At 41.3% G+C, this 13,376-nt stretch overlaps 1 protein-coding gene across 1 annotated transcript in view; it reads right to left on the reverse strand.

Moving 5' to 3' along the window:
- Nucleotides 1-13,376, reverse strand: part of SEC16B (SEC16 homolog B, endoplasmic reticulum export factor) — an 82,393-nt gene that overhangs the window by 22,571 nt on the left and 46,446 nt on the right. The window contains exon 17 of the mRNA XM_087726816.1: nt 9,593-9,706. Coding sequence (XP_087582942.1) covers nt 9,593-9,706 — 114 coding nt within the window. The remainder of the gene's footprint in view (nt 1-9,592; nt 9,707-13,376) is intronic.

A 13,376-nucleotide genomic window follows, 5' to 3' on the forward strand; every position in this document is an offset into this window, starting at 1 on the left:
GATGCATATCTACATTCTTCATTGCAATCACTGATCCAGATACATTACCAAATAAAAGAATCTAAAAGCAATCATCAATTCTTCTGAAAGTTTCAGTAAATCCGGATCACAAATTATAGCAGATGCCAAAATAAAGTAGCAATAGCAATAGCAGTTAGACTTATATACCGCTTCATAGGGCTTTCAGCCCTCTCTAAGCGGTTTACAGAGTCAGCATATCGCCCCCACAGTCTGGGTCCTCATTTCACCCACCTCGGAAGGATGGAAGGCTGAGTTAACCTTGAGCCGGTGAGATTAGAACCGCTGAACTGCAGATAACAGTCAGCTGTAGTGGCCTTCAGTATTCACCCTAACCACTGCGCCACCTCGGCTCATCTGCCACTATATTCAATATGAGGGTTACAATATTTCAAGGACAAGACTCTGGCATCTCATTGGTAACCAAGCAAATTTAAATATTTGCAACTTATCAGGGAAATCCAATTCCTTCTGGTCTGTATATAGCTCTAAGGATTCCACATTCCCATAAAATCTTGCCTTCAATTTGGGCATATTGTGTTTCTGGATCTGTAAATGTTTTAGAAAAGACTTTTGACCTCAGCTCCCCTTTAAGTTTTTGGAGCATTCCTCCTCCTCCTATTTCATAGCTGCTGTTGTTGGGAATTATAATAATAGGATGCTGGTTGACATTATAGAATACCAATAACAGGGTTTCAGTTAAGAGATGCTTGACACATCTAAAAACTTTATCTTGCATCTGTCCCCACCATCAAATGGTACATTTTGAGCAGTATATTTAAAGTTAGTTTGATAAAATCTTTGGTCAAATGTAGACACCTTTTAAATTTCTGTACCGTGCCCCCAAGCTTGCTAGTTCTATTAAAGATAGTAGAATAGTTTATTTTTAAAATAGCTTCCATATTATTTGGATGTGGGCTCATTTCATATTCATTTCTGCAATGTCCCAGATATGTAAACTCTTCCAAGCATCAGAGGTAATTTACATTATGTTTGTTCTATTTGAAAATTACAGCTTTTACAGGACCAAAAAGTTTGGGCAATCTTGACTTAGGCTTTTAGACTAAGTTGCCATTTCTGAAAAATCAAAACATCTTCCAAGTGCTGTAGATGTTTTCAACTGTAACAACCCAAGAGACCTTTAAATTCCTGTTTGTCCTGTTTAAAGAAAATTCTACCAAATGATATAATTCAACCTAAAATGAACCTAATCGACTGGCTCATTTTGAAAATCATGGAAGAACCCTATTTCTATTGAGAAGAATGGTTCACCGACAAAACCACCCTCGACTAAACCACGCCCGACTAAACCGTGTCGCTGACATCATCAACAGGGTGACAACAGCGTGGAGACAGAAGCACGCTGTAAACCCTAAACCTAAAATTAACCCTTAAACCTAAACCTAACCCCCCTAAACCTAATCCTAAACCTAACCCTAAACCTAACCCTTAACCTAACCCTAAACCTAACCCTAAACCTAACCCTAAACCTAACCCTAAACCTAACCCTTAACCTAACCCTAAACCTAACCCTAAACCTAATCCTAACCCTTAACCTAACCCTAACCCTAACCCTAACCCTAAACCTAACCCTAAACCTAACCCTAAACCTAACCCTAAACCTAACCCTAAACCTAACCCTTAACCTAACCCTAAACCTAACCCTAAACCTAATCCTAACCCTTAACCTAACCCTAACCCTAACCCTAACCCTAACCCTAACCCTAACCCTAACCCTAACCCTAACCCTAACCCTAACCCTAACCCTAACCCTAACCCTAACCCTAACCCTAACCCTAACCCTAACCCTAACCCTAACCCTTAACCTAACACTAAACCGAACCCTAACCCTAACCCTAACCCTTACCTTAAGTTGAATCGGCTTGCTTTCAAAGCGCTATTTAAAGCGCCCTTCTTTCTCTGTGCTGGCTGTTGTCACCCTGTTGATGACATCAGCGACGTAGTTTAGTCGGGCGCGGTTTTGACGGGTCATGGAGAAGGGTTGGTTTCTCTCTTGTACAGGGTTTTTTTTTAAGTTTTTTTAAGTATATGCAAACTATGCCAGTCTTCTTGGCGTACAATCATTTAGTTACTCCACACTCTAGAGCAGCATTCGCTGGCTGGGGAATTCTGGGAATTGAAGTCCGGACATCTTCAAGTTGCCAAGGTTGAGAAACACTGCTCTAGAGTAACTCTAGTTACGCTTTCCCAGTTCTGCTTTTAGTTTGGCAACAACTCTGATATCATTCTGGCCAGATGAACTGGCCAGAATTAGGCAAGACCTCTTTCTTTAAGCCATAGTTTATTGAAAGAATGGTTTATTTTTCCTTGCAAGACTCGATGTTGTTTTTCCTCGTAAACATACTACGTCTATTTCAACAGATGCTTCTTTGGCCATTTACATTCTTTGCCGCTGTGCTGGTTGCTAACTATAAAATTCTCCTAGAAGCCTAATTTCTTGCTGCCAAAGATGTTGTAGTCAGTTGGAGGCAATGCACTCTGGAAGCTTTTTTAGACAACTTCTGAAAACCCATTTCCTTTAGTTTTTATATCAATTTTAAACACACTGCACAGCTGTTGGTCTCCAAGACACTTCTCACGATTTGGCAGAATCATCAAGCTTGCAAACTGGTTCTCAAAAAAAAATATAATCCTCATTATATTTTGCATGTATTCTCACTTTAGAATGCAGCTGTGACCTCTTTATCTATATTTGTAACATTCAGCAATTTTTGCATGACATTCTGAATGACCCCCGTGCTTGTCCCTTCCCACAACAAGTACTTCTAAAGCCCTTCAGTTAAATCACTGTAGGTTCTTATGGCTGTGGAATAAAGTTTGTCAAACTTTTGGTCTGCTTTCCTTCTGTAACAGGATGGGGCAAAGAGTGGGCAACATCCCCTATCACAAAAATGGGCAACTTTTGGGGATGCAGCAATCCTTATATTTATATACACTATAAAGATGGTTTACTCCAGGATTGATTATGAAAGTTTGGGAAGAAAGAGTCTATTCTATTCTATTCTATTCTATTTATTAAATTTATAGGCCGCCCAATCCCGAAGGACTCCGGGCGGCTTACAGAAATAAAATTTTAAGAAAAAGGTTAAAAAACAGACAGAAGAGAGCAGATTAAAAGAAACACACCATGCACCCAGTCTAAGCGGGGCTGGACCTCGGTCAAGAGGTCAACAGCCCCAGGCCTGCCGGAATAGCCAGGTTTTAATCGCTTTTCGGAAGGCCATGAGAGTGGGTAGGGTCCGGATCTCTGGGGGTAGTTCATTCCATAGGGCCGGAGCGGCAACAGAGAAGGCCCTCCTCCGAGGCGCCACCAGCCGGCACTGTCCAGCTGAAGGCACCTGGAGAAGGCCCAGCCTGTGCGATCTTATCGGTCTTAGGGAGGTGTGCGGCAGAAGACGGTCTCGTAGATATCCGGGTCCTAGGCCATGTAGGGCTTTAAAGGTAATAATAATCTAAGGGATGAACCTCCAAAGCCAATTTTTAATCTTTTGATAATTCCCTTTTCAATAGCCTTTATTAAAAATAAAATATAAATAGTTTGGCCCCAGTGGTTTTGGGACCAGAAAATATTACTGAAAGAAATAGCCGAGCAAAAAATTTTTTTTACCCATCCTTTGTTTGGATGGCTATGCTTTTTAGCAAACTTCTACCGGCCTCTTTAATAATCTTGTTCTTGAATAGCTCCAAGCTTCTTCAATTTGCATACTCCTTATTAAAATTAAAACAGTTCCAATGCAGCCTTGGAAAGTGTGTGAGCTACCCAGAGTCACATACGGAATGTGAGATGGGTGGCTATATAAATTGAAGAATTAAATAAGCAAATAATAAAATTCACAATGCCTAGAACTAACCAGTCTGTCTGAGGCAGGTGGTTTTATTTCTGCAAATCTTCAAACGTATCCATTTTCCTATGCAGCCATCTTAAATCTAAATATTCTAGGTTTGTCAGTATCGAAGAGTGGTGTAAATACCAGAAATACAAGGGGGTCCCTTCTCTTGTGTCCCCAGGCATGGGAGGCCTGTCCAGCTGTACCTGCATTCCTTGTTCTACCCCCTTAAGAAACCTGGTTGTGGAATATAGGCTGCAAAAACCCAGACAATCCACTAGAGAACAACAATGAATTTGAGTTTTTTAATACCGTTTTTGCTGCAGTGTGCAATTTGGATTTTTACAGCCCAAAGACGGTAGCCCAAACGAAGACTCTATCTGGAAACACGCCAAAAGATCAGCACAGAGGAATAATGGAAATGTCAGGCTGAAACTGATCAGTCCAGTCTTCTGCAATGTGCAGGAAAACCAGTCAACCTCCCCACGAGAGACCTTGAAATTTGCCAGAAACAGAGAATCTTCAGCTTTATGTGGAGATTCTTCTATGTATTTTACCACTAGGAAGCTTTTCTTTACATCTAAATGAAATTTAGAGAGGGAGGGGGAAAAGTCTTGGAAGTGCTAGTGTTGCTGCTATTCCTTCCACTGATGAAAGAAATGTCCTGCTGGGTTTGGCTCCAAGTGGGGAAAAAGACACTGGAGACATGGAGGCTGCTTGGAAAGATGGTTTTAATGGTGGACAGGACCACATGGCTTGAGCCCTGAATAGAAAAGGTGATCACATGCTTCAATGTTGGTGGAGAAGAAGAGAAGGGCTGAGGGAGGGGCTTGCTAGGCTTTTTATAACCTGTTCAGTCCCAGTCCCTGTTCCTGTGTAAGAAATGTATTCTGATTGGTTGTCAGACTCCCATGGGGCCATGCAGGGGCAACTCTCTAGGCTGTGTTTTGAATCCAGGTTTGGTTGAGTTCTCAGATTCCATGTGGTCAGTTGAGTAAAGGGCCAATATTATCATGCTTTTAATCCCATCCCTCCCTGGAGCTGCAGTGGAGAAGTCTTTATTATTTAAAGGGACTAGCTTGGCCTTCTTAATGGCCCATTGACAAAGTGGGGATGGGCAGGAAGCTACAGGCAGCTATTCTGTCTTTTCAAACATGTTTCTGTCTTTTCACATCCAGAGAAATATTCTGCCTTTTCAATATTTCCTAGGATATTTCATTTTTCTGGGAGAGGGCTGGGTGATAACTTCCTACACCACCTTCTCCTCCATGGCCAGTGCTGAGCCTTGGAAGCTTTATTTGCTTCTTCGTTGATCAGTGTTAGCTGCTCTCTTTCTTTTCTCACCCTTTCCTTTCTTCCTGACTATGGTGCAACAATGGGAGAGAAAACAGGCAAATCTAAATAATGGATAGACATGAGAACAACAAAAAAGAGATACAGAAACTTTAGCACTTCTCTGGATTTTTGCACCACTAATGAGAGATTTGTCTTTAGATCCAGAAAGTTATGCCAATACCAGAGGTGGGTTCCTACCAGTTCGCACCTATTCGGTAGAACCGGTTCATCAAATCTACCGAACCGGTTAGAAGAGGTTCCACCAGTGGACCCGGAAAGCAGGCCACACCTACAGAAGAGGTTTCAAATGTTTTTGAAACCCACCACTGGTCCTTGGATATGATTATCCTACACTATCATGCTCATATTTATAAAACTCAATGCCTCTGTGAAAGGTGAGGATGACTACTGCGTTTGTGGTGCAATCAGAACATTGCATGTGTTGAAGTTGTTTTAGCGCAAACCAAAGATGCCTTTTAAAAAAGAAGTTTACACCCTATTCTTATGCATGCCAGTGCTGTGTGTGAGGTAATTTAAGGTGGTTCTGACAAGTGTCATCGGCATCTTCATATCTGGTCACATGGGCGGCAAGCCACTCCCATCCGGTCACATGGGTGGCAAGCCACTCCCACAAAGGAGGCCACACCCACAGAGTAGGTTCGAACAATTTTTGAAACCCACCACTGGCCTATACCAAACACAAGGTCTCTTGGGCACCCAAAGTTCATCAAATTTTCTCAAGAGAAACTAACCACCTTACTAGCAGCAGCAGAAAACCTTAGACATTTAAAAATCTGCACCATCTGGTCTTCCATAGCATAAATGATAGCGCACATCTAATTTTACCCTTCTCTTGAATTCCGGTTGATGGCCATTCTGGAACAAGTTTCCAAACAGAGTTATTAAAATCAAATCCATCTGCAAATTACAGGACTTCATATGACTGAAGAGTTACTTATGTTGAGAAGCCTTTATCACTGCAGAATGACTAAGAGTTCCAACTCCTATTTTGCTTTTCATATTATAAAAGCCTGAGACTTTTAGTTAAACAATTCTTCAGCTGATTTATTTTTAAATAAATATCTGAATTACTTCTCTCTCCAACTAACTCTGCCTCTGTTTTTCTTGGGAGAGGGTCTTCCTTACATCAATTTTTTTTAAAAATTGACTCCTCCTTCCCCTATTCACTGCATAGGATTACATTTCACTATAGAGCTCCATTGTGGTGAAAATAAAATATAATATGTGTCTATGACAACCTGAACCACTATCAAAGTAATTAGGGTTAGGTTTAGATTTTACACCAGGTAGGGCAATAGCAATATAGCAATAGCAGTAGACTTATATACCGCTTCATAGGGCTTTCAGCCCTCTCTAAGCGGTTTACAGAGAGTCAGCATATTGCCCCCAACAATCTGGGTCCTCATTTTACCCACCTCGGAAGGATGGAAGGCTGAGCAAACCCTGAGCTGGTGAGATTTGAACCGCTGAACTGCTGATCTAGCAGTAGCCTGCAGTGCTGCATTTAACCACTGCGCCACCTTGGCTCTTCATCTTGTCGGCTGTGACCAGGGGCGCCTTTGCCCAGGTTCGCCTGGTGCATCAATTGCGGCCCTACTTGGATCGGGGTGCACTTCAAACAGTCACTCACGCCCTTGTCATCTCAAGGCTGGATTATTGCAATGCGCTCTACATGGGGCTACCCCTGAAAAGCGTTCGGAGACTACAGCTAGTCCAGAATGCAGCCGCGCGAGCGATATTGGGTGTACCGAGATACACCCATATTACACCTATCCTCCGCGAGCTGCACTGGCTGCCAATTGGTCTCCGAACGCAATTCAAGGTGTTGGTCATTAACTTTAAAGCCCTACATGGCTCAGGACCAGGGTATTTGCGAGACCACCTACTGCCGCATACCTCCCAACGGCCGATAAGATCCCACAGGGTGGGCCTCCTTAGGATGCCGTCAGCCGGACAGTGTCGGCTGGCGGGGCCTCGGAGGAGGGCCTTCTCTGTGGCTGCTCCAACCCTGTGGAATCAGCTACCCCAGAGGTCCAGACCTCACCCACCCTCATGGCCTTCAGAAAAGCTGTTAAAACCTGGCTGTTCCGGCAGGCCTGGGGCTGTTGACCTTATTATGTAGGGTCCAGCCCCACTCTGAACGTATGTGTGTTGGAGAATTTTTAAATCTTTATTTTAATTTTGTTTGTTTTTTTCTTTTCTTGTTTTGTGTAAGCTGCCCGGAGTCCTCCGGGACTGGGCGGCCTATAAATCTAATAAATTCAATTCAATTCAATCTTAGTTCACCAGAAATCTAATCCCATATTTAGGAGCAGGAAGTTATTTACAGAAGAAGTTTCATAGACTAGCTAAAGACTAGTTTCATAGCTAGATAAATTACTTTAGTGTAGTCAAGTTAGAACACGGAAATTAATCAGGCTTAGTTTGCCTATGTGTGTTTCCATATATCTATATCTATTCCAGGGTTTTAAATTTTACATCTTTTCCTCTTGCCTTTTTAAGTCAGTAGATGTTTTGTCATCCTCTTCCCAGCCTTGAGAATGAAGGACGACACTTGTTAAATGTTGACATAAAAATTCTGACTGGCCTGAGAATCAGTAAGTTCCCGCTCCTCAGCTTCAGTCAGGGCCGGATTTTCCTATAGGCTAACTAGGCTTCAGCCTAGGGCCTCAAGATCAAGAGCGGACTACATTCAAATTGTTAGCAAAATTAAAATTACACTATTCTAAAAGCAGTGAACACTAAAACACTGAACCGAAAATAAGGAGAAATTCTACACATATGACTAATAAACAAACATAAAAATGTATTGGTTAAGTTCGTTCCAGCGCCGCGGCAGTTGGGGAGCCCGCCCACGTTCCCGGCACTGGCGGTCGGGCGAGAGGTGCGGCCGCTCCCAGTAGCCACCCTGTCGACGCGGAGCCCACCAGCAGCCAGGCAGGTGAGGGCAAGGGGGCCAAGCCGGGCAGCTGAGCACAGCAGGGGAGGCGGCTGGCCTCGCTGCCTTTGCCGCAGAGCAGAGCCGCCCTCCGTCGGGAGGCCAGCTATATATATTGATATATATTGATATATATCACAGTAATGATATATTTTATTGTCTCTCATGTAAGTTACAAACTTAAAAATGGGAGGTGAAAGGGCCTCATAAGTGGAATAGCCTAGGGCCTCTTTTCATCTAAATCCGGCACTGGCTTCAGTCCTTATAAAGATTGAAAAAAGAGTCAGTCAGTCCTTTGAGTTGAACTAGATTCCTGGTGACTAAATTGACCCATCCATGGGGGTTTTTTTGGCAACAATATAAAATATATTGCAAAATATAAAAGCAGTTTGCCACTTTGACTATCATCTCTAACTTACAGTCCTGAGACTTTCTGGCTGGCTCCCGTCAAAGTATTAATTGAGTCTGGTTCCACTTGGCTTTTTTTTAATCAGTCAGTCAGCTGATAAATATTGTGGTATGTAGAATCAATTTTAAAAAAACACCCTAAATTCCAAGTCTGCCAGCCCCAGAATACTGAAGTCCAGCTCAGTTTAAAACTAATACCTTCAATGAATGACAATTAAATAGGAAACGGAAAACCTATAAAGAAAACACAGTAGCTGTATCAAGCCACATATTTGGCTGTCCCAGATCTTAACTTTCATTCCTGTGTTTGAAAAAATAAGAATCCTTTTCACTGATCATCAAGTAGTCTAGTTGTTAAGGCACCAAGCTAGAAACCTAGAAACTGCCCTTTGATTATTCCCAGTAGAAAGATTTCGGGTTTGTATTTTATCTGTTCTCCTGTAATTTCTTGCACCCATTTCCAAATTTTTGTCCAATATTTTTGTGTTCAAAAAATCAAAGGGAAATATTCAAAGAAAATTAAGTACATATTAACACATCTGCTAACTACAGCTAGAATAGCATTTGCCCAATGCTGGAAACAAAATAATACCCCCTCAGATGAATTAATGATTAAAAAAAACTTTGGATTGTGCAGAGATGGACAAATTAACACTGAAATTCAAAGATAAAGAAGAGTCGGAATATTATGAAATTTGGAACAATTGGTACAAGTGGCTGCAAAACAAGAATAAAATTAATAAAATTAATTACTAATAAAATTACTTATAAAATTACTTATAAAGGAATAGAAGTGGAATAAAAATCTAGTAAGGAAGTAAATAAGTAAGCTTGCAATCTTCTTTGATGGTGTCCCCAGAAGGAGTATTAGATGTGTTCACTTCCTCTATAAAAATAATAGAATTGGCATAACAAAAATAATAATCAATTCCAGTAACATGTTGATGTCACATCATTCAAGTGCCAGAGTCACAAAATCACAAATCAATCCCTCTGCAAGGGCACACCATCCCACAATTCTTACCTCCCACTGTTGATAACGGGCTCTGAGTTCAGTGAGCCAGTCTGGTTCCAAATCCATCTTATAGTCTGCCTTCTCCAGGAGCCGTGGGTCAGAGAACTTTAATCGATCTGCCAGCTGTTCCATTGGAAAGAGGATTATTAGTCACTAGGCTACCAGAGACTTCTGCATGACAAAGTTGTTTGTTTTTTTATTAAATGAAGCAAATAAATTGTGGGCAGAGGAGAATATAGCAATAATCTTGCACTCTACAGACATTGCATTAGTAGAACTTCAGTAGAACTATTTTTCTGATACTATAAAACCAAGAGTTGTATTCTACTAAAACCTTTTAAGACTTCGATGAGCAAATAAAGGGAGGGAAACACAAAATGACTAGAAAAGTCCAGCTTTTATGGATCCTTTATACAAGCATCTCTTTGTATGTGATTGAGTTTGTTTCGGTGTGTTTATTTTAGGTTCTGGGTTTTTTTTGGAGGACTAAATTCAATATTTTACAAAGATGTTAACTCATCTTTCATAAGCAATCAAGAGGGTTTGTTAGAAAAGGTTGCAGCTATAAGAAAATATTAAAATCAGCTCAGTTGCAACCTGGGTTATTTTCTAACAGAACTGGAATATGACCACCAGGAACTACATTGTAAGAATCTGGAAAGTGAATAATATCACATTATACAGGCGGGCAGGGCTGGGTGAGTGGGGGGAATTTTGAGGACGTTTTTGATAGTTAAATTCTGTTTTCATCTGCTTTGCATTAATATTGCAAGAAACTGTGCCTTAGTTTCCAGATATACAAAAGAGATTCAGGGATTACCAGTATATTTATTTATTCATATCAGTGGTGGGTTTCAAAAATTGTTCGAACCTACTCTGTGGGTGTGGCCTCCTCTGTGGGAGTGGCTTGCCACCCATGTGACTGGATGGGAGTGGCTTGCTGCCCATGTGACTGGATATGAAGATGCCAATGACACTTGTCAGAACCACCCTCACACACAGCACTGGCATGCATAAGAAAATGATGTAAACCTGTTTTTTAAAAGGCATCTTTGGTTTGCATTAAAACAACTTCAACACACGCAATGTTCTGATTGCACCACAAACGCAGTAGTCATCCTTACCTTTCACAGAGGCACTGCGTTTTATAAATATGGGCATGATAGTGTAGAATAATCATATCCAAAGACCAGTGGTGGGTTTCAAAAAATTTTGGAAGCTCTTCTGTAGGTGTGGCCTGCTTTCTGGGTCCACTGATGGAACCTCTTCTAACCGGTTTGGTAGATTTGACGAACCAGTTCTACCAAATAGGTGAGAACTGGTAGGAACCCACCTCTGATTCATATCCAATCTTTGTTCTTTTTATAAATAACTGATACTATAAGTTGTACTTTTACTATAAGTTGCCCAATTTGCCCTTAAACCGTGTCTAAAAAAGAATGTGCCAGCTAACTTTGCTTTTAGTATAATCTAAAATTAATATCAAGCTTTGCTAATAAGAACGAATGGTGTTTTCTCCTTCTGCTTTCTGCTTTGCAAGGGAGTCATATGTTCTAATTAGTGAGGGAAACAGATCTTAATATACTGGCATCATTCACATTTCCAAAGAATGCTCAGCCATGTTGCTTAGTCACAGCATGCCTTAAAATTTATCTTTTGCACAAATTAATTTAAATTGCCTGAAAACAGCTTCCTGGATTCTCACCTTAATAAGACTGCATACTGAAGATGAATCTCCCACCATCTCCTTTACTGCTCCTAAAAGCATATTTCTCTTTTACCCTGTTTTTCAATTTAAATCTCATCAGAGGAAAAAGGAGATGGTTGCTATCTCCTTTGAAAATAATTCTGAGATATTATGTTGCTGGATGGATTTTTTTTTCCCTCTAACATCTGGATTTTTCATGCTGGTGTCTGAAGTTTTGGTCACAACAGCAGCACCCTTCGCATTCATCTCATCTAAGATCTATTTGCATTAGGATTGTGCCTAGTGGTTTATTCCCCTTTAAATTTTTCCTATGTGTTATGATTTTATTTTCAGCAGAATGAAATAATAGGAGGAGAGATAAGAACTGGTTTAGAAAGTCTACAGGAAGGGGATAAGAGTTCCCCTTATTTTCCTTATCTGCTAGAAGTGGTAAATAACGTTTTCCCCTTGCTCTGCTGGATCACAGTTCCTGTAGGAGTTCCTTATAGCTTGCTTCCTTCCTTCCTTCCATCTTGCTGGTACAATATAATTTTAATTCTGAAATGGTAAGCAACCAGCTATATGGAGGATAAAATCCTGGTGCATGCAGTGGTGAGATTCAAATAATTTAACAACTGGTTCTCTGCCCTAATGACCATCAGTGTAGGTGGGGCTTGGTGGTCATGTGACTGGGTGGGTGTGGCCAACTCAAGGTCACTCAGGTCGATGGGCGCTTCGCCTTAGCTGTTACAATGTAGTAAGGGTTAACTGGAGAGGCAGTTTCTGTAAGCAGGTCAATAAAGATTAGGCTAGAAACAACACCAGAATGTTTCCTTCCTGCCTTCCTTACAGGATTAGCCCTGTAAAGTGGAAAAAAGCAAAAGGAGATTTCTTCCAACAATCGGTTCTCTGAACTGCTTAGAAAGTTACCAACCGGTTCTCCCGAATAGGTGCGAACTGGCTGAATCCCACCACTGGGTGCATGCCACAAGCAAATACACTGGGCATTTTTCAGAGTAAACAAATGAAAAATCAGCCGCCTCCTGAAACCTCTCTTTCTGAGAATATTTTTAATCTTATAATCTCTTCGAAAAAGGTACAAAAACATTGTCGCTCGTTGGCGAAGTAAAGACCTTTCCTGAACAAGAAGCAGAGTTCAGCACAACATTCATTTATACCTTGAACAATTCAAAGGAAGAAAATGTGTCATACTAACATTAGGAAAGTCAGAGAGCTGTACTCCTGGTTTTAATATTAATTGTAGTAATGTAGCATGTAGCATAAGAGCAACTCTTGTGAAAATGGCTTTTAACACACTTTTTTGTTTATTACGTTTAATAAGATTAATTAGGTTGGACCATTTACTTGAGTGCTCCAATGGGTTCAATTGCACCAAAGTCCTCACTCGGTTCTTACAAAAACATACGGTACAAAGATTTGTTGTATGGCGGCATTAGCTCTTTCAAAGAGCAGGGTTAGGCTCTTGCCTCAGAAGGCAATTCAGGCGGGCTGAAAATTGTAGGCTTTGTCTCCAGTTTCTCTCAAAAAGAAACAACGAACAGCCATCAATAGCTGTTGGGCCAGCCCAGAGGTGGGTTCCTACCAGTTCGCACCTATTCGGTAGAACCGGTTCGTCAAATCTACCGAACCGGTTAGAAGAGATTCCACCAGTGGACCCGGAAAGCAGGCCACACCTACAGAAGAGGTTCCAAAATTTTTTGAAACCCACCACTGGTCCTTGGATAGGATTATTCTACACTATCATGCTCCTATTTATAAAACTCAGTGCCTCTGTGAAAGGTAAGGATGACTCCTGCGTTTGTGGTGCAATCAGAACATTGCGTGTGTTGAAGTTGTTTTAACGCAAACCAAAGATGCCTTTAAAAAAACAAGTTTACATCATATTCTCATGCATGCCAGTGCTGTGTGTGAGGTAATTTAAGGTGGTTCTGACAAGTGTCGTCGGCATCTTCATATCCGGTCACATGGGCGGCAAGCCACTCCCATCCGGTCACATGGGCGGCAAGCCACTCCCACAAAGGAGGCCACACCCACAGAGTAGGTTCGAACAATTTTTGAAACCCACCACTGGGCCAGCCGTAGACA

Source organism: Thamnophis sirtalis, unplaced genomic scaffold, assembly GCF_051295495.1.
Source record: "Thamnophis sirtalis isolate CommonGarterSnake01/CBP01778 unplaced genomic scaffold, rThaSir2_p1.2 scaffold_12, whole genome shotgun sequence".
NCBI classification, from domain to species: domain Eukaryota; kingdom Metazoa; phylum Chordata; class Lepidosauria; order Squamata; family Natricidae; genus Thamnophis; species Thamnophis sirtalis.